At 59.0% G+C, this 19,262-nt stretch overlaps 3 protein-coding genes across 5 annotated transcripts; 2 read left to right on the top strand and 1 right to left on the bottom strand.

The window, feature by feature from the left end:
* Positions 1-243: 243 nt before the first annotated feature.
* On the bottom strand, positions 244-2,876 carry FBXL12 (F-box and leucine rich repeat protein 12). Its single transcript, XM_004616553.3, has 3 exons — positions 2,744-2,876; positions 2,595-2,667; positions 244-1,504 (listed from the first exon to the last, which is right to left on the bottom strand). Exons 1-3 carry the CDS (start codon positions 2,830-2,832, stop codon positions 683-685), a joined length of 984 nt encoding a protein of 327 aa, XP_004616610.3. The 5' UTR covers positions 2,833-2,876; the 3' UTR covers positions 244-682.
* On the top strand, positions 2,649-6,923 carry UBL5 (ubiquitin like 5). Of its 3 annotated transcripts, none has more exons than XM_055127311.1 (6): positions 2,649-2,775; positions 4,850-5,032; positions 5,246-5,312; positions 5,469-5,552; positions 5,645-5,682; positions 6,746-6,923. In XM_055127311.1, the coding sequence occupies exons 3-6, from the start codon at positions 5,257-5,259 to the stop codon at positions 6,787-6,789; spliced, it is 222 nt and encodes a 73-aa protein (XP_054983286.1). In that variant the 5' UTR covers positions 2,649-2,775; positions 4,850-5,032; positions 5,246-5,256; the 3' UTR covers positions 6,790-6,923. The 3 variants fall into 3 exon arrangements, with proteins under 3 accessions (XP_054983286.1, XP_054983288.1, XP_054983287.1); XM_055127313.1 differs by lacking the exon at positions 2,649-2,775 and adding an exon at positions 2,966-3,000; XM_055127312.1 differs by lacking the exon at positions 2,649-2,775 and adding an exon at positions 3,391-3,468.
* Positions 6,924-10,416: 3,493 nt separating this feature from the next.
* PIN1 (peptidylprolyl cis/trans isomerase, NIMA-interacting 1) lies at positions 10,417-18,113 on the top strand. The gene is made up of 4 exons (XM_004616555.2): positions 10,417-10,567; positions 12,747-12,968; positions 17,001-17,111; positions 17,582-18,113. The coding sequence occupies exons 1-4, from the start codon at positions 10,510-10,512 to the stop codon at positions 17,689-17,691; spliced, it is 501 nt and encodes a 166-aa protein (XP_004616612.2). The 5' UTR covers positions 10,417-10,509; the 3' UTR covers positions 17,692-18,113.
* Positions 18,114-19,262: the final 1,149 nt, after the last annotated feature.

The raw sequence follows: 19,262 nt of genomic DNA, 5'->3' as shown, positions 1-19,262 counted from the left end.
GACCATATGGGATGCTGGGAATCAATCGAACCCAGGTAGGCCGCTTGCAAGGCAAATGCACTACCCGCTGTGCTATCACTCCAGCCCCCCAGGATTAGCTTTCTGGGCTCTGAAATGAACCTGCGCCTGCTTGGGGGCCCCCAACCTAACAAACAGCGGATGCTAGAGGAGGAATCGGCTAGCGGGGAAACCCGAGTGGCTTTCTGGCAAACAAACAACTTGTGTTTCTTTAATAGAAAAAAAAAAAGTCTGTATTGTGAAAAGAAAGAGACTGGAAAACTTCAGAGTACAAAAGCGAGAACAAAATCCAACTGAGAATCTTTAGGAACTTTCTGGTCAGCTGTGTCCATCAACTTGCCAGACTGGGGGGTGGGCAGGCACACGGCCGGGGGCTGTGTAAAGTCCCCCAGAACTTCTAGGCCCCTCCCCCAATACATGACCTCACCCTTGGGGTGACCCTGGCCATGCCTCTTCATGGGGGCTTTTCCAGAGGGGGCCAGAGACTAAAGAGTAAGGCTTGGTAACATAACCACGAGGTAGCCAGTGTTCCCCCTTTCCCGACATCGGGAGGGGGCAGGTGTCCGAGGCTGACAGTGATGCCCAAGACACCACTGTTGGAATCCCTCTTGCCCCCCACGCAGCTTGGGGGGTGGGGGGTGGGCGGTCTGACTTGGGAGCGCAGTCACATCCACCAGTCCATGGTCTCCTTGGGGCGGGCCCTCACGATGACCGTACAGTGGGGCAGCCCCTTGCTCAGGATCTTCTCGGCCTCTTGCCCCTCCCAGCCCAGGCCCTGGAGCTCCAGAACCTTCAGCTTGGGCATGGTGAGGCAGGAGGACAGGATCTCTGTGGCGGTGGGCATCTCGGGGGTGACCAGGGGCCCCAGCAGGCACAGGCTCTCCAGCGCCGGCATCCCCTCCAGCACGGCCAGGCCCGAGGCCGAGAGTCCCCCGACGGTCAGCCGGATCTTGCGCACTTCCTGGAGGCGGCGGCTGATGGCGCGCAGGGTGCTGTCGGCCGACAGGGTGCAGCCCAGCACCTCGAGCCACTGCAGGTAGCTCAGCTCCTGCAGGCCCGCGTCCAGCCCGGTCTCGGTGATGCGGTATGTGCCCCCCAGCACCAGTGAGCGCAGCGCCCGGAAGCGGGTGAGGCCCTGCAGGTGCTCGTCGTGGAAGGCGGGCACGCGGTCCAGCACGATGCGCTCGAGGTGTGGCAGCACGTTGGGGTCCTGCTCGCGCAGCAGCCAGGCCAGGGAGATCTCGCAGCTGTGCAGTTCCAGGGTGCGCAGGGTGGAGGGCAGGCTGGTGATGGGCACCAGCGTCAGGTCGGCCACATGCAGGCACAGGCGCTGCAGATTGGGGCACTTCTGGCCCAGGGCCCGCAGGAGCGCAGGCGACAGCTGCGGGGCCTTGGAGCCCGAGAACAGGTACCCCCCCATGCGCAGGGAGTGCAGGCGCGTCGCCATGTAGCGGCGGAGGAGGTGCCACATGACCTTGGGTCGCATCTGGAAGAGACGGAGAAGGTGGGAGGCCAGTTAGAGGCGAGCGCAGACTGGCAGCCCCGAAAAGCTTCCCTTCCTCACAGACACTTACGGACACAAGCACCCACTCACAACCCTATTGGGGTCGTTGCCCCTGGGGAGCCCCACTTGCTGCTGGGTGTAACCCACAATCAGGCCGGCAGGGACAGGGCAACGGTCAGAACAGAATGCCTGGCATTCTCCCAACTGGGTCCGATTCCCACAACCACATGATCCCCTGGGTATGAGCTTCTGAATATCCAGAACATAGCAAAAAAGGGCTAGAGTGGTAGTCTAGCGGGGCCAACCTGGGTTTGATCCCCGGCATCCCATAGGGTCCCCCCAGACCACCAGGAGTGATTCCTGAATGCAGAGCCAGGAATAACCCTTGGGCATTGCCGGGGGTGACCCCCCCAAAAGAAAAACCACCCCAGGGGCCAAGAAGATAGTTCTTCAGGCTGGGGCACTCAGAAGCCTGGAGTTCAATGCCTGGTGCCTCCTTCCTCCCCTGGGCATCACCAGAGTGACCCCTGAGCAATGAGCCCCTGAATACCACTGTGGGGTGTGTCCCAGATTACACCCCCTAAAAAAAAAAAAAGTAAAGAAAAAAAGTTTCTAACAATTCACGCAATTTTCTTTTGGGCCACACTGGCAATGCTCAGGGCTGATTCCTGGCATAGTGCTCAGGGCTGACTCCTGGAAGGGCTGTGGGAAACCTACGTGGTGCCAGGGGTGGAACCCGTGCAAGGCCAGTGCCCTCCCTCCCTGCGCTCTCCCTCCCTGCGCTATCTCTCTCCTGCCCTTTATTTCTATTTGAAACAATTCATCCAGACACATACTTCTTTCTTTCTCTGAAAAGTGCTAATGCGAGAAACGCCAGCAACGCAGCTGGCTCGCCCCGCTGGGGAAATTCACTCGGGACGTTACTTGGACTCTGCTTTGCTCTATCCACGCAGGCGCGGCTATCCGGCCTGAGAAAGGGGCCCACTACCCATCGCCCAGCCCCGCGCGCCCGCCGGGACGGTCCTGGCATCCGAGACGCGGAGACGGAGGCCACCAGGGCGGCCCGCGTTACCGTGTAGAGGGTCAGGTCGACGTGTCGCCACAGCCAGCGGTCGTCCACGAGCCTCTTCCAGCGGTGACAGACCCTGCGGGGAGGGGACGCGCCGTTAGAAGGAGCGGCCAGCGGGCCGGGCCCCCTCCCGCCCCTCCTCCCGCACCCACCGGGAGATGCGGATCCGGTCCCGCACGGGCAGGTACGTGAAGATCTCCAACAGCACCGAGTCCGGCAGGTCGCTCAGAGTGGCCATCATCCCACCGACACGCACTTCCGTCCTGGACACCCGGGACGTGTCCGTCCGAGGGGCGCCTGGGGCTGGGGAGAGCACGGGCCGCGGGGTCACGGGATCCGCTTCCGGGGAGCCGCAGAGACTCGGCGGTCGTTGGGTCGCGAGGAGCTTCGGCACGCAGAGTCCAACTAAGTTCGTACCGGGACCCGGCCTCGAGGAGGAGCGGCTTTATATATGAGGACCCAGCCCGGAAGGCGGGGCTGGGGTGGTGACGCAGTCAAGGGCGGACCAATCCCGGAAGGCGAGGCGAGGGCGGCCGCGCTTCAAGGGGGCGGAGTTCGGGGCAGAAAGCCGTTTGGGGGCGGGGCTCTGGAGGCGGACCAATCCCGGAAGGCGAGGCGAGGGCGGTGATGTAGCCAGGGGTGGAGTTAAAGGCAGACAGGAATGAGATTTCGGGCGGGGCTCTGAAGGAGGAACACGCCCGGAAAGGCGGGGTTAACGCGGCGACGGGTGGCGGGATTAAGGACTGGGAAGGAGGACAGAGGTCGTCAAGGGGGGCTGCGGTAGGCGCGTAGGCGCGCGGCTATTCAAAGGCAGATCGAGTCTCGGCGGACCTGCTTTCAGGCCAAATCCTACTAGGAGAGCTCTGTTGAAACTGAAGTGGGTGGGAACGAGGATTAGACTGGGGACGGCCTGAATGGCATAGTGACACCGCCCCTACGGCGGGGTTGAAGGGTGGGACGAGGTTCGGGAGGTAGGGCTGAAACTCAGAGGGTGGGGACGAGGCTAATCTGAAAGGCCGGATTGGGCGGAACGCTTCCGGGGGCGGGGCTATATCGGGAGCTCAGCCCCGCGGGCCGGCAGTTGCAGGGGGGGCGTGTAGAGCTGAGAACTGGGCGGAAACTTTGGGGGCCGGGTGGAGGATCAAACTGCAAGGTGTGGCTAGGGCGGTGACGCAGCTGGGATCGGATCAAGAGCCGGGAACCTTGTAATCACTACATTTTTAGTTAATTTCTGTTGTGATTGTTTGGACACAGAAGATAGAAGGGGAACTCCTATGAGAAGAGGGGTGGTCACTGCACGCAGACCAAGAATTCCAGCCACTTGTTTATCGCCCTCATCCCAATAATCCTTTTTTTGGGGGGGTCACACCCGGCGATGCACAGGGGTTACTCCTGGCTCTGCACTCAGGAATTACTCCTGGTGATGCTCAGGGGACCATATGGGATGCTGGGATTTGAAACCCGGTTGGCCGCGTGCAAGGCAAACGCCCTACCCGCTGTGCTATCGCTTCAGCCTCCCAATAATACTTTTTTTTTTTTTTTTTTTTTTTTGCTTTTTGGGTCACACTGGCGATGCACAGGGGTTACTCCTGGCTCTGCACTCAGGAATTACTCCTGACGGTGCTCAGGGGACCATATGGGATGCTGGGAATCGAACCCGGGTCGGCCGCGTGCAAGGCAAACGCCCTACCCGCTGTGCTATCGCTCCAGCCCCCCAATAATACTTTTTGATGCATATGCACAAAGGGAACTTTGTCGACATGAAATAGCATGGTTAGAGGGTATCTTTAATATTTCATTTCGATCTGTACTGCCAAATTGTTCACTGACTACATTGCTCGCTTTGAAAAGCAGTAAGGTCAGAGAGCTCAGGATTGAGCGGGTTGCGAGTGCAGAGGACCTGGATTCGATCCCGGGCACCCCCTAGTTCCTCAAGCAACGAGGGGAGCCACCCCCAGCACCAAACTGAGACTAGCAGCTGAGCACCGTTGGATGTGGCCTCTAAATAAAAGTAAAATAAAACAGCACTTTGTAACTGTAGTGAAACTTTATTCAAACATTTCTGTTCTGTTAACTACATTCAAGTGCCCAGGTACGCACTATTGCAGTGAAACCGTCTTTGGAAATCCGCGAATAAAAACGCGAGCTTTCAACAGTCCTTGCCACAGAGCGGGGGATGGGGTCTGGAGGCAAAGGAAGGTCCACGCTACTCGATACTTATTTCTAAGCCGCTTGAATGATTACTCGCCCCGCCCTAGGTTACGAACCCCCGCGACTTCACTAGCAACCCGGCAGCCTGCAGCCGAGAGTCGCAGCGCCCCGGGTTGGGGGCGTGTCTTCCGGGCGCGCACTTCCGCTTCCGGTTACCAGAGACGTCTTTAATTCGGTCTCTGCGCTCCGCCGTCGCGGTTGTGTTTTCGGCAGGTTCCAGGCGATTCGAGGTAAGGACGTGGCTCCCCTCCGCTCCCCAAGTCCCCGACGGTGCGACTGGGGGTGGACGTTTGGGGTTCCCGGCCCGCAGACGAGGGACCTCGGGCCCGGGACACTCGGGCTGGGGGTGGGGGTGGGGAAGGCGAAGGTGAGAATTGAGAATCTGGGGCGACTCCCCCATAACCCCATCTCTGATGTTGCTGCTTCCTCCCCCCTGCGCGTAGCACGGAACAGAATGATCGAGGTTGTGTGTAACGACCGTCTGGGCAAAAAAGTCCGTGTTAAGTGCAAGTATCCTTTGCTCGCTGTCCTGTTTCCCGGGAGGGGCGTGGAGTTGGCGTGGAGGTCCCCCCCATGGGTGTGATTTCAGGGGGAGGGGGCGGGTGGGGTGTCCCGACCGGGCCTGGAGCCCTTGGTTGGTCTTTGCCTTAACTCCCCGGCGCCCAGCACCGATGACACCATCGGCGATCTCAAGAAGCTGATTGCGGCCCAGACGGGAACCCGTTGGAACAAGATCGTGTTGAAGAAGTGGTGAGTGCGCCTCTCTGCGGGCGGGGAGCTGGGGGTCCGGGAGGCAGGTGGGGGTTGAGGCCCGCGCTCTGAACGCGGCATCTGTCCCACAGGTACACGATTTTCAAGGACCACGTGTCTCTGGGGGACTGTATCCTTTCTGCGTGGCGTCTCAAGACCCGGGTCACTCGTCCTGGGGAGGACGCTTTCTCGATTCAGGGTCCGGAGTGTTGGGGGCGCGAGAGACTGGGTAAATGGTTTTGTCCCCACTTAGGAGACAGACACCCTTGAGATACCTTAAGGTCCAGATAGTAGAGTTTGGAGTCTCCTTAAATTCTAATGATGTGCCCCAAACTGCTTCCTTGAGAAGGGGATTTTGGGTCAAAAGGTGGAGCATCGGGGCTGGAGCGATAGCACAGCGGGTAGGGCGTTTGCCTTGCACGAGGCCGACCCAGGTTCTAATCCCAGCATCCCATATGGTCCCCTGAGCACCGCCAGGAGTAATTCCTGAGTGAAGCGCCAGAAGTAACCCCTGTGCATCGCCGGGTGTGACCCAAAAACAAAAACAAAAACAAAATGGTGGAGTATCTTTGGTGGGGCCTGGGGCACACTTGATAGTGGTCAGGAACTACTTTTGTTCCTTTGTTTTTGGATCACACCTGGTGATGCTCGGGCATTAGTCCTGGCTCTGCATTCAGGAATCACTCCTGGTGATGCTTGGGGGACCAGATGGGGTGCAGAGGATCAAACCCTGCCTGGCGTGTGCAAGGGAGACCCCTTACCGTAGCTGTGGCTGGGCCCAGGAACTTTTTTTTTTTTTTTTTACTCAGAAGTGACCCAGGGCAGCACTCAGGGGACCATATGCATTGCAGGAACGCAAGTACCTTGATCGCTGACCTCTTCTTTCTGACCCTGGGAATGCTTTGACATGGATGGGAAGGTGAACTTGAATCCCTGCCATGCAGTGGTCCCCTGGTCCCCTCCAGGGGCAGCCCCTGAACATGGTGCCTGGAGTCAGTCACCTGGGAGCATCACCAGGTGTGGCCCAAACCAAAAGCAGCTTCCTTGGATGGGGGAAATTGTGGGTCAGTGCCCGTGTGCGTCTTTCTTTGTCTCAGAAGACCTGTGCTTTGTGCCAGGAAGCTCAGGCACCCCACGCTCCCCTGAGCCGGCCTCGAAACATCCAGAATGATTCCTTAAGTCTCTGACCCCAGATGAAATCCATGATGGCATGAACTTGGAGCTTTATTATCAGTAGAGCAGAATCACCCGCCCCCCTCCTTACCTCCCACTTGCCTTTTCCTGCCACCCTGACCCCCCTCACTGGTATGGCCGCCTGGCCTCCTGTTTTTAAAAAGAAAAACCCATGGTAATAAAAAATGCAAAAGTTTCTTTGTTGGTCTCTTATTTGGGGGGGACGGGTTGAGCGTGTGTGGAGATTGCTCTGTTGGGGCTCAGGACCGAGTGGATTGATGTGAGCCAGGGTTTGAAGGTTAGAGGTCATCTGAGGATATGCTGACTGGGAATCCTCAATGGAGGATGCATGTGGCCTGATTGGCACCCTCTCCTAACCCACCAGAGTGCCCCAGAGCAGTTAACCCATGTGGTTAGATTTATCTTATTCATTTTTTTGGCCACACCCAAGATGCTCAGGGTTACTCTTGGCTCTGCACTCAGGAATCACTCCTGACAGTGTGATTAAAGCTCGGCTAATCCTTTCCCTTGTGCCACTGATCCAAACACCTCCGTTGCCTTCGGAATCTAATTTCACTGCCCAAGCACCCATTTCAGGGGAACCATATGAAATGTCAGAGGGTATGGGGATCAAACCCAGGTGAGCACCCTTGGGCAGGATTTCTTTCTTTTTTTTTTTGTCTTGTTTTTTGGATCACAACTGGTGATGCTCAGGGGTTACTCCTGGCTCTGCACTCAGGAATTACTCCTGGCAGTGCTCAGGGGACCATATGGGATGCTGGGAATCGAACCCGGGTGGGCTGCGTGCAAGGCAATCGCCCTATCCACTGTACTATCGCTGTACCCCAAGAGAAGTACCTTTAACCTCTGTACTTCCAGCCTCTCCGGTCCCCCAACAGCAACTTTCTACCTGCCTTCCCCCACGGGGCTGGGGAGTGTGAGCCTACCCGCCCCCAGATTTGTTCAAGATGGTATGTCTTTGTTTTGTTATGGGACCACACCCAGTGATGCTCAGGGGCTACTTCTGGTTCTACACGCAGGAATTTCTCTTGGCAGTGCTCAGGGAACCGTCTGGGATGCTGGGGATCAAATCTTGGTCCACTGCGTGCATGGTCAGGACGCTTGCCTGGCATGCAGCTGACCCAGGCTATCCCGGCACCCCATAAAGGCCATCAAGCCACACCCTGAAGTGATTTCTGAATAGTCAGGAGTATTCCCTGAACTCACCAAAAAAAAAACAAACAAACAGCATCATTTATTAAAGGAGACCCAGGGCCGGAGCGATAGCACAGCGGGTAGGGCGTTTGCCTTGCACGCGGCTGACGCGGGTTCAATCCCCGGCATCCCATATGGTCCCCCAAGCACCGCCAGGAGTAATTCCTGAGTGTAAAGCCAGGAGTAACCCCTGAGCATCGCTGGGTTGTGACCCAAAAAGCAAAATAAATAAATAAATAAATAAAGGAGACCCAAGTTTGGCTCTGGGGAAGAGCCTGCCATGCCAACGTGCGCTGTCCTATCTCTGGCCCCCGAAGTCTGTCCTGTTTTGTCACGCCTCCTCTCCCCTCTGCTGGCTTCCATCCTGACCCTATAAACTGCCTCACACCAGCCTGGGCGAAGGGGCTTGCCTTGTATCTGACCAATCCGACTTGATCCCCAGCACCGGGAAGGGTCTTCTGATTATCACCGGGTGTGACTCAAATCCCCCTCCGCAAGAAAAAATTGTGACCCCACATTTGCACAGCAGGCTCTTCCCCAGATCCAAACTTGGGTCTCTCTCTTTCAATAAATGAGGCTGTTTGGGTGGGGGCCACAGGGGGATGGAGTTCAGGTCGTACTTTTTTTTATTTTTTTATTTTTATTTTTTGCTTTTTGGATCACACCCAGTGATGCGCAGGGGTTACTCCTGGCTCTGCACTCAGGAATTACTCCTGGCGGTGCTCGAGGGACCGTATGGGGTGCTGGGAATCGAACCCAGGTGGGCCGTGTGCAAGGAAATCATCCTGCCGGCTTTGCTATCACTACAGCCCACAGGGCGTACTCTTGACTGCTCAGAAATTTATTTATTTATTTTTATCTTTATGGGTCACACCCAGCAATGCACTCAGGAATTACCCCTGGCGGCGCTCGGGGAACCATATGGGATGCTGGGAATTGAACCCGGGTTGACCGCATGCAAGGCAAACCGCCTACCTGCTGTGCTATTGCTCCAGCCCCTTGACTTCTCAGAAATTGCTCTGAAGTTCTCAGGTTCCCGTGAGACCCTATGCAGTATTGGAGTCAGCATGCAGTATTGGAGTCAGCGGCTCATGTTCAAAACAAGCGCCTTTAACCCTTACTTCCTACCTCTCTGGCCCCCAGCAGCAACCTTCTGCCTGTCTTCCCCCACAGAACTGGGGAGGTGTGAGTGGAATTTGAGGGTCCTATGGGGTGCCAGGATGAGCCTGGGTCGGCTGTGTGCAAGGCAAGCATCTGGCATGCTGTACTATCTCTCCAGTTCCACCCACCCATTGCTTTTCTTCATCATACAGGCTCCCTGCTAGAGACAAGGTCTAACAAGAGCTCCATTGTGGCCCGGGGGGCTCTCAGATTCTAATATCTCCTCCCTGCTGGGCCCCTAACAAGCTCATTGTCCTGTGAGCTCCAATGACACCATTTTAAGTGGACTGTACCGGAGCCCCTCATTCTTTCACCCCGGCTTCTTCCCTGGGCCCCATCTGAGTGAGAGAACACAAGTCAGAGGCAAGAAAGTGAAATTAGGTTGCAAAGGCAATGGACAGTGTTGGGGCCAGTGGCACAAGGGAAAGGATTAGCTGTGCTTTAAAAAATGATAATGGGGGCCAGAGCGATTGTACAGTAGGTAGAGTGCTTGCCTTGCATGGATTCAAATCTCAGCATCCCTGAGCCTTCGCAGGAGTGAATCCTAAGTGCAGAGCCGGGAATAACCCCTGAGCACCACCAGGTGTAGCCCCAAAACCAAGATAAATTTTTTTTTTATTGAATCACCGTGACATAGAGCATTACAGAATTGCTTGTGATTGTGTTTCAGCCATACAATATTCCGACACCCATCCCTCCACCAGTGTAGTTTCCCAGCAATCAGTATCCCCAGTTTCCCTCCCACCCCTTAAAGAATAATTTTTTTTTTCTTTTAATGCTGATAATGACAAGAAGTGGGTAAGCTTCGGACAACTGGAAGAAATCGGCAGGAAGAGGGAGGATGAGAGAGCCAAATTTGGGCTTTGGGGTTCTTAGCGGCTCATCACCAGGGTAACTGCGTTGCTGCGGCAACGGCAAAGGAAGCACCGCCTTGCCAAGTACCTCGTCGGCTACCGTTAGCTCCTCACCAGTCAGACGCCTTTTCCAGGGGAGCTTGCGGGCCTCCGAGAAGGCGGGAGTTGCAGCCACTGTAGCCAATCGGCGACGTGCTGCAACGAGGGTTCCCCCCCACTAGGAGGGGCCGGGACCTCGGAGAGTCTCGCCAAAGGGCGTGGACTAGGGCGGCTCCATCCATTCCGCACCACTCAGGAGCCGCGGAGAGGAAAAAGGCGGGGCCTGCTGAGGCAGGGCGGGGGCGGGGCATGTGAACCAAGTGAAGCTCCGCCTACTTTTCTTTTTTGCCCAATCGAAAGCCGAAGGGCTCTTCCGGACAGTTAGGCTGTCCAATGAAAGTCGCCTCCAGGCCGCGGGCCGGGGCGCGCCGAGCCAATGGGAAGCGGCAGCAGCCAGGCGCGGGCGGCACAGGCGGCGCGGCGGAGGCGGAGCGGGCGCTGCGGCAGGAGGGAAGATGGCGGACGAGGAGAAGCTGCCGCCCGGCTGGGAGAAGCGCATGAGCCGCAGCTCAGGTGCCACGGGGGTCGGGGCCCGGGCGGGTCCTCGCGGGGGCCACGGGAAGCCGGGCTGGGGCTCGTCTCTGGGGCGCGACGCGGCGTCGCCGCCACCGCCCGGCTCCCGTGAGGAGGACTCTTGGCTCCTCAGCGACGTCTCCGGGTAACGGCCCCGGCCGCCCCGTGGGGATTGTTAACGCCGCAGGAGCGCCGAGACGGGAGGAAACTGAGGCAGGCGGCGGGATTGGGCGATGCGAGGGGCTCCGGGCCGGCGTCTTTACGCCCCGGGCGCCTGACGCCCCCGGGGCACGCCGGGGCCGCCCTGAGGGGGGCTTCCTCGACCCTCCAGCGCGTGCCGGGGTGTCGCCGGGCTCCGGGGTCGCCGCGGGTGCCGCTCCCACCCCCCACCCTCGCGGGCTGCTCCGCGGGCGCGTCCATCCCCCGCCCGCTCGGGCTTCTCTTCCCGGAACGCCCTGCGCGGGGACGGGCGGGAGGCGGCACCCCATCCTGCGGGGGACGGAACCGGGGCGCTCCCGACTCCCGAGGGCGTCTCTGACCCCAGACCCCCGTGCCCTTGGCCCCGCCGCGCCGCCCCCCCCTCGCCGCCCCTGGCGCCCCCGGCCCCCGGCCTGCACCCCCACCCCCCTGCTCACGTTTTGCCTCTGTCATCTCTGGACAGCGTCTTGATGTCCCTCTGACCTTCACCCCATTTTGTAGAGAAGGAAGGGGGGTTTTGGGGTGCCGGAAGCCCATTGCTCAGGTTTTTTGGGGGGATGGGTATAGTCCTCCCTACCAAAGCCCTGCCTCCCACTGTCGCCCTGACATCCCGCCCTAGTCTCGCTCTCCCCCACAACCTCCCTGTACCTGCCTTCGGTGACCCCCCCATGTGCATCCCCTGGGGTTCCCGCCTGCTGTGGGCCGCAGGTCCCCGTGCAGCCCAGCGTGCTTGGCCCGCCCGCAGTGTCACTGGGTCCTTTTGGGGGTCCTTCTTCAGGCTTCAGTTCCTCACCGCTGCTCTGATCCTGACGGCTTTGCTCCCCTCCCCCCTCACTGCCCGCCCCTGAGCATTGCAGCTGGAGTTAAGGGGGAACCTTTCCGGTCAGACTTCCAGGGGTGCACCGCCTGCCGCCCCCATATCTGCCTAGAAAGGTACCAGCGGTCAGGAGACTTGACTGTGGCCTCGCTGTCAGACGCAGGAGATGAGGCCACAGAAGCAAATGTCACCTAGAAAGTTTTCTCATGAGGAGGGCGCTGGCGGCAGCTCTCCTCAGCACCTCACAGCACCCCTCCACCCCCAGTTCCTTATGTTTTCCAGGGGAGCAGACTGAGGCGGTGAATCAGGGCAGAGCCTGAGAGATGGAAGGTTCTGGTGTGCTCTGAACCACACCCAGTCAGTCCCCTGGCTTCCCTCCAGCCCACCGCACTCGCTTCCTCCTGAGGACACAGAGAAAACTTGTAGCTGGAGTGCTGGGCCAGGGCTCTCTCCCCTCACCTAGGATGGCCGAGTCCCTTGGGGCTGGTGGTGGACCCGCAGTGGCTTCTCTGGCCAAAGCTCTCCCGGGGCTGAGAGATGCTCAGCAGAATGAGTATTTGCTTTCCAAGCGCGAGGCCCAGGTTTGATTCCCCGACATCACCTGGTCCTCTCGAAGCAGCCTTTGGCCCCAGCCCCTGAGCACCAAGCTGGGAATCATCCTGCTGCTGCCATCACCAAGTATGCCCCCCTCCCCCCCCCCCCCCGCCAAAACCAAAGATGTCTCACTGTCCCCTTTTTGGGGTGCGGTGGAGGCCCAGCCTGTGGTACTCAGGGCTGACTCCTGGCTCTATAAAAATCGGGGATCACTCCTGGCAGAGCCCAGAGGACCATTGGCAGTGCTGGGGATTGAGCCTGGATCGGCCACGTGCCAAACCAGCGTCTAAAGCCTGGTCACAGGGGCTGGAGTGATAGCATAGTGTGTAGGGCGTTTGCCTTGCACATGGCTGACCCGGGTTCAAATCCCAGCATCCCATATGGTCCCCTGAGCACCGCCAGGAGTAATTCCTGAGTGCAGAGCCAGGAGTAACCCCTGTGCATCGCTGGGTGTGACCCAAAAAGAAAAAAAAAATTTAAAGCCTGGTCACATCTCTTGGGCCCATGGGCCTATCTTGAGCCAACGGGTGGGTCCCCACTCCATCACCTGCTTTTCCCCCACCCCTGCAGGCCGCGTGTACTACTTCAACCACATCACCAACGCCAGCCAGTGGGAGCGGCCCAGCGGCAACAGCAGTGGCGGCAGCAGCGGCGGCAGAAATGGACAGGGCGAGCCATCGCGGGTCCGCTGCTCACACCTTCTCGTCAAGCACAGCCAGTCCCGGCGCCCCTCATCCTGGCGGCAGGAGAAGATCACCCGGAGCAAGGAGGAGGCCCTGGAGCTGATTAATGGTGAGTGGATCCTGGGGAGAAAGGGAGACATGGGGGGCGGAGGCCTCAGACCCAGTAGCTAGAGCCGCCCTGGGGCCAGAGGGATTACGGAGGGGAGCCTGCTTACCTTGCACGCGGCGGACTCGGGTTCAATCCCCGGCACCCCAAATATTCCCCCAAGCCCTTCAGGAGTGATCCCAGACACACAGCCAGGAGTCAGACTTGAGTCCCTCACGGGTATAGCCCAAAGCCACCCTTGGCCATCTGTTCAGCTCACTTTGTGGTTCCTGTGGCTTCCCCACTCCTGTCTCACCTTTGCAGCAGCCATATTGAGGGCGAGCCAGGGAGACTCCTTCTTTGGGCCCTGTCAGCTTCTGGAGTTGGTTTTTCTGGGGGTGGAGAGGGGACAGTGAGGGAGGTCCATATCTGGCAATGCTCGGGGCTTCTTCCTGGCTCTGCACGCAGGGATCACTCCTGGCAGGGCTCAGGGGACCCTTTGGGGTGCTGAGGATGGAGCCTGGGTCGGCCACAAGGACATCCGATGCCTTCCCCCTACTCTCTCTTGGCCGTGCTCTCGCCTCCTTTTGAAGCCACCTTCATTCTTTCCAAAGGCTTTTGTCCTGGGTCAACCTGCAGGGGACCCCGGGGGCTGCATCGGACCAGGGCTAGGTATGGGAGGCTGGCCTGGGTCGGGTTTGTTTCCCCATGCAGAGCAGTAGTGACCCTGCTTTGTTACAGAGGCCCAGTTCGGGTTGGGAAGTAGTAAAGGAGGGCCGGCATGTGGGTGTGCATTGAAATCCCGTTCAAATCCCTGGCACCACATGCGGTCACTGGGCACCGCCAGGGGTCAGCCCTGAGCACAGAGCCAGTTAGAGCCCTTGAGTATTGCCAGTGTGTCCCAAAAAACAGAAAAAGTTGGGGGGTGGGGCTCAAATGGGTCAAAACTGTCCTTATTCTGCAGTGACCATAAACCCTGGGAAACCTACACACAGCCATGTGCCAATAAAACTTGACAAAGCCACCAGTTTAGGCCAGGCTCCTCGAATCCTGATCTGTGGCCAGCCTGTGGCTATTGCCCTTTAATCCCCGTCAGGTGGCCCAGCAGTAAAGCCCTGACCTTGTACACAAGAGGCCCAGGGTCTGTCCTCAGCACCACCAGCGCCAGTCAGTGGAAGGAAATAGCAGAAATCCACATCCCAGTCGCCACAGGGCAGGGCAGGCACGTCCATTCTGTGGGACAGAGCCAGCCGGGATCTCACTGGAGTTTCTGTGGTCTCCCCACCCGCTCCTGTGCCACCCTTGTCCCCTCATCCCGGTCGGCCAGGGCCAGGCTGTGTGACCTCTTAGCCTGGCTCTTTTGTCCTGGAAAGGGAGGGACGTGCTCTAGGACTCATCCTTGGGTGAGCGCAGCCAAGACCAGAAGGAACGGCAGGAGAGCGTGTGCAGGTCCCGGTGGCTAGAGTCTCGGGGACCGCTGACCCAGACCCAGGCATGATCCAAGTCCTCAGCTCACTGGCATGCACAGACATGGGGCTGGTTTAGAGGCCTCGCAGAGACAAGATCTGAATTGTGTTGTTCTGGAGTAGAGGAGGGTTTGGGGTCACGGCCAGCAGTGCTCATTGGCTGTTCCTGGCCTTTGGCTCGGGACCTGCAGTGTCAGGGATAGGACCACTGTCTGTGGCATATAAGCCAGTGCCTGCACCCCTCCCTCTCTCCCCAGCCTCCCCCAAGCCAAGTTCCTGAATGGAATCCTACAGGCGGGGGAAGGGGCTTCTCAGTTCTATCCATGAGGGCGGGAACAGACTCTGTCCCTCCCTGCTGAACCCTCCCACTTGTACACGCCTCCACAGTGCCTGCCACCTACTTCCTAGCAACGTTTCTTGGGCCCGGAGGAAGCTGATGAGGGAAGAAAGGAGGTTGGGAGGACCGTGCAAGGGCAAGGCCCCTGTTGGAAGGACCTGGGGACCCCCAACAGTATGTGCAGGGAGCCAAGCAGGAGGGGGTGGGGAAAGACTTGTAAGATGGTCTCTTGTCCTGTCCCCCCCACCCCCCCAGCTCGAGTGACCCCATTCTGATTTTTTTTTTTTTTTTTTTTTTTTTTTTTTTGCTTTTTGGGTCACACCCGGCAACGCACAGGGGTTACTCCTGGTTCATGCACTCAGGAATTACTCCTGGCGGTGCTCGGGGGACCATATGGGATGCTGGGAACCGAACCCGGGTCGGCCGCGTGCAAGGCAAACGCCCTACCCGCTGTGCTATTGCGCCAGCCCCTTTTTGATTTTTTTTTTTTTTTTTTTTTTTTTTTGCTGAGTGACCCCATTCTGAGACTCCAGACTCCACATGAGTAAGTAGGAGGTAACTGTGGGCACCAGCAACGTGGGGCCAGGCTGCCACCAGGCTGCAGGCCGCAGGGACAGACCCCGTCCTGAGGTGGGCAGCTGCAAACAGCCCCTGGCAGGGACGTGCCTGGCCAGAGGCACTACTGATGAGGGACCACAGATTGAGAGTATCAGGCGCCCGAAGAGGTCATGGGATTGAAACTGGGGGTAGGTGAGGGGATTGTTGGGGTTCTCGTTAGGGCAGCAGGGGCCAGGGAGTTCCATCAGGGCGGACGCAGTGTCCCTTGGAGTCAGAGAGGATCCCGCCCCATGCTGGGTCCTGTATCTTGAGATGGGCCAGGACCATTCCACCTTATGCAGCTGGACGACCAGGGACCGTGGTGGCAGCCAGCTGCCCGTGTTTGGCTCTGCAGTTGCAGGGCTGTGTCCAGAGTGCCAGGGATCGGGCCTGACCTCTGGGCAGCCTGCCTGTTCTCTTGCCTTCCTGGGCACTTCCGGGTCGGAAGAGGTGGGAGTGGGGGACCCTCGGGTCTCCTGTCTTTTGTTGCCCAGGCCAGGGGGCAGTTGGGGCCACCCGCGTCCCTGGCTGTGTCTGAGCCTCTTCAGGCCCTCTGCTGTCTATAGAGCTGCTCGCACCCCTCAGGGGCCCAGCTCAGGCCTCAGGGAACAACTGGGCGCACAGTTGTTACTTCTTGCCACCTGGTCAAACAGCTGGTGACAGAATGTCAGGGCACCGCCTGTCCCGCAGAAGGCGAGCTGCTGTACAGCCCATTTCTCAGACCCCACCGGGAGGTCCCGAGAGTCAGGGTTTCGGGAGGAGCTGGGGTGGAGTTCCCAGTGGGCTTCCTGATCCTCCCTAGTGAGCCTCTGACCTGGGGCCCCCAAGCTGGCAGGCCCTGGCTCCACACAGGAGCCCCATGGAAAGGCTGCGGATGCCTCTGTAGAAGGTTGGCTGGGGGCCTTCTGGTAGCTGTGGATGGGATGAGGCGGTCAGCCCATGTCTTCCCTCTTCTGCAGCTCAGGGGACACCCAAAGGTTCCCCCACCGCACCCTGCCCAGGGGCGTCTCCCTCCTCTGCCCATTTTGGTCATTCAGACTGCTGGCAAGCCCACTCTGCGTCCCCAAGGGTTCTGCAGGAAAGGCCCCCACAGAAGGGCAGCAAGCAGGGCAAGTCTGAGGGTCCTCGCAGGGACACCAAGCAGGGGATAGATCCCAGGCATGTGTGAGAGACCCTGGGTTCAAGCCACAGGGCCACAAAAAAGGGAAGGGGGGAGGGAGGTGATTCAGAAGGCTGGAGGGGCTCCAGCACCACGCGCCATCTCATTCATACACAAAAAAAAAAACAACCTTATACCTGTCTGCACTCATGATCCTCTATCACACAGACTCACACCTACACCTGCTTGCAGTAACGGTCCTGTATCACACACACACACACACACACACACACCACACACACACACACACACCCTCTCCCTACACCTATCTGCACTCATGGTCCTGTATCTCTCTCTCTCTCTCTCTCTCTCTCTCTCTCTCTCACACACACACACACACACACACACACACACACACACACACACACACGCCTCCCCCCCTCCCTGCTACACTTATGGTCCTGCATCACTCAGTCAGGCGCACACACACTCACTTGCTCCATGATTAATCCACAGGGATTTTCTCTCCCCCTCTCCCCCGTGTGTCCTGTCTGCAGGCTACATCCAGAAGATCAAGTCTGGAGAGGAGGACTTTGAATCCCTGGCCTCACAGTTCAGCGACTGCAGCTCAGCCAAGGCCAGGGGGGACCTGGGGGCTTTCAGCAGAGGTGTGGTGGGGAGGGCCAGCAGCCAGGGGCTGTCTGCTGAGGCAGGGAGGGCCGAGGGTTGTCAGCAGAGGTGGGGGTAAGGGGTGGGGGCTGCCATCAGAGGCAAGGAGAGGAGGGCTGGGCCTCCTGAACCCCAGGGGGCGCCCCAGCCCAGGGGTGACCGTGCAGCTGCATGAGCCTTCGGGGCCCACCAGGTGGCAGCCCTGTTCCTGCCTGGGGCCTAGCCAGGCGGGCACTTCTTTCTGCCAAGGTTGGGGGGGCCTTGGGAGAGGAGGACTCAGGACTGGGGGATTGGAGGAACTGATCTAGGCTCTGACTACCCGCCAGGCCCCCCTGGAGGCCAGGGTGCAGGAGATCTCAGCCCCGTCTCCCAGCTTCCTGGGACCGTGCCACTGTGATGGAGCAGAGGAGTGGGGCTGAGCGCAGCGCCCCCTCTGTGGCCAGCCCTGACGCACACCCCTTGCCCCCAGGTCAGATGCAGAAACCCTTCGAGGACGCGTCCTTCGCGCTGCGGACGGGGGAGATGAGCGGGCCTGTGTTCACGGACTCGGGGATCCACATCATCCTGCGCACCGAGTGAGGGCGGCCACCCCCCCTCCTGCCCACCCAGTATTTATTGTTCCCCACAGGGCCGGGAGGGCGGCGCATCGGGGTCTCTGCTCCATGTCTGCCCCCTCATAGGGGCAACCTCCCCTCGCCCCCTTCATATTTTAGGAGTTGATTTCAGCAAGGGGTGTGAGGGGCTCCAGATCCAGGGGACGCATTCCAGTCCAAGAGAGAAGGGCTGGCCACAAGGGGTCCCGCCAGGCTCAGGCGGGGGTGGGGAGCAGGAGGGCCCTAGGGGTTTCTGGTGAGGCCTTGCCCTTCTCCCCAGTTGCAAAAAAAAAAAAAAAAAAAGCCTAACAGACATTCAAGCGTGGGGCCCGGCTGTCCTGGGGTGCCCTGTGAATGCAGGGCCTGGGGTGCCCTCCGTGCACCTGCCATTAAACCTCAAGCCGCTGCTGCTGTCTGCGTTTCACTTCCTCCCTGCCTCACTTTCCCCATGGGGCCAATTGCGGCTCCACCCTGAGAAATGGCCCCAGCCATCCAGGAGTTTCCCCTCCCTGCCCCCACCCAGGACCCTTCCTGTACCCTCGCCCAGTGAACTGACATGCCCTTCAGTACCAGTACTAGGATCCTGGGACCTGGATGTCAAAGAAGCTTCTGGAATGCAGAGGGTCCATGGAGGGGCAGGGGAATCCTGGGAGAGCTGAGATGGGGGTGGGGTCTCAACCCTGGGTGCCCTGGGCTGGTTCCCCACTCGCCGAGCTGGGGGGCGTTTCAGTGAGTTTCATTGTGCCTCAGGAGTGCACTACCTACTCTCCCTCCAGAATCTTCTTTCTCCTGGGAGCCCTCAGACAGTTCTGTGGGCTGGAGGGGGGCCAGGAGATTACCCCCTTCCTGGAGCCTGGGGAAGGGTCTAAAGCCAGGCCCTAGGGTCAGGGCACCTCACTTCACACCAAAGGCCTGAAGACTCATGACCTCTGGAGGGAAGCCTATCGCTCTGGGTACCTGGGGGTGTCCTGGGTCCCCCCCCATGGACCCACCCACCTTCAGAAGGACCCTGGTGGACAGATACACCCCTGAGCCCACGCAGACTCCAGGTGAATTATTCTCACTGGAGGGTGGCGTGCGCGCGTGTGTGTGTTTGTATGTGTTGGGAGGGGGATGGGGGAGAACACAGGCACTGCCGTGGGCAGACCACAAGATGCACCAGAACCAAGGGCACAAACAGCAGTGGGTGCAGAGCGCCGGGCCCACATCACTCCTCAAACCCTCCTTGGAGATTTGCCCCCCAAATTAACACAGACCATGGGGAGTTTTGAAGTATTCGCCCCATCCCATGTTTTGAAGCATTTGCACCCACTGCCTAGCCAGGAACAGATTGCCTTTGACAGCAGGCTGGTTCGTGGAAATGGAGATGAATTGCTCTCCCTGAGGATTTCCTGCGTGCACCAGGAGCCCTATGTATTATTCATGGGCTTCGTGGGCAGGAGCCCAGCCTGCCCAGAGATTATTTCATCAGGGACCTGTTAATTAGAGGTGGGGAGGGGGTTCTTGGCCGTGGCAGGCCCTGGGCACACAAAGTTCCTGTTTGGATTAAGTGGGGCC

Source organism: Sorex araneus, chromosome 2, assembly GCF_027595985.1.
Source record: "Sorex araneus isolate mSorAra2 chromosome 2, mSorAra2.pri, whole genome shotgun sequence".
Classification (NCBI taxonomy): domain Eukaryota; kingdom Metazoa; phylum Chordata; class Mammalia; order Eulipotyphla; family Soricidae; genus Sorex; species Sorex araneus.
Note: the sequence above shows the minus strand (reverse complement) of the source record. Positions and strands in the feature narration are given on the sequence as shown.

Excerpts from the sequence above, each read along its gene's own strand:
- FBXL12 (XM_004616553.3), bottom strand. The coding sequence starts at position 2,832 with ATGATGGCCACTCTGAGCGACCTGCCGGACTCGGTGCTGTTGGAGATC. Across the intron at positions 2,668-2,743 it reads GACCGGATCCGCATCTCCCG|GGTCTGTCACCGCTGGAAGA; the intron begins GTGGGTGCGGGA and ends CCCTCCCCGCAG. Across the intron at positions 1,505-2,594 it reads TCGACCTGACCCTCTACACG|ATGCGACCCAAGGTCATGTG; the intron begins GTAACGCGGGCC and ends CGTCTCTTCCAG.
- UBL5 (XM_055127311.1), top strand. The coding sequence starts at position 5,257 with ATGATCGAGGTTGTGTGTAACGACCGTCTGGGCAAAAAAGTCCGTGTT. Across the intron at positions 5,313-5,468 it reads AAAGTCCGTGTTAAGTGCAA|CACCGATGACACCATCGGCG; the intron begins GTATCCTTTGCT and ends CCCGGCGCCCAG. Across the intron at positions 5,683-6,745 it reads CCACGTGTCTCTGGGGGACT|ATGAAATCCATGATGGCATG; the intron begins GTATCCTTTCTG and ends CTCTGACCCCAG.
- PIN1 (XM_004616555.2), top strand. The coding sequence starts at position 10,510 with ATGGCGGACGAGGAGAAGCTGCCGCCCGGCTGGGAGAAGCGCATGAGC. Across the intron at positions 10,568-12,746 it reads GCGCATGAGCCGCAGCTCAG|GCCGCGTGTACTACTTCAAC; the intron begins GTGCCACGGGGG and ends CCACCCCTGCAG. Across the intron at positions 17,112-17,581 it reads CCTGGGGGCTTTCAGCAGAG|GTCAGATGCAGAAACCCTTC; the intron begins GTGTGGTGGGGA and ends CCTTGCCCCCAG.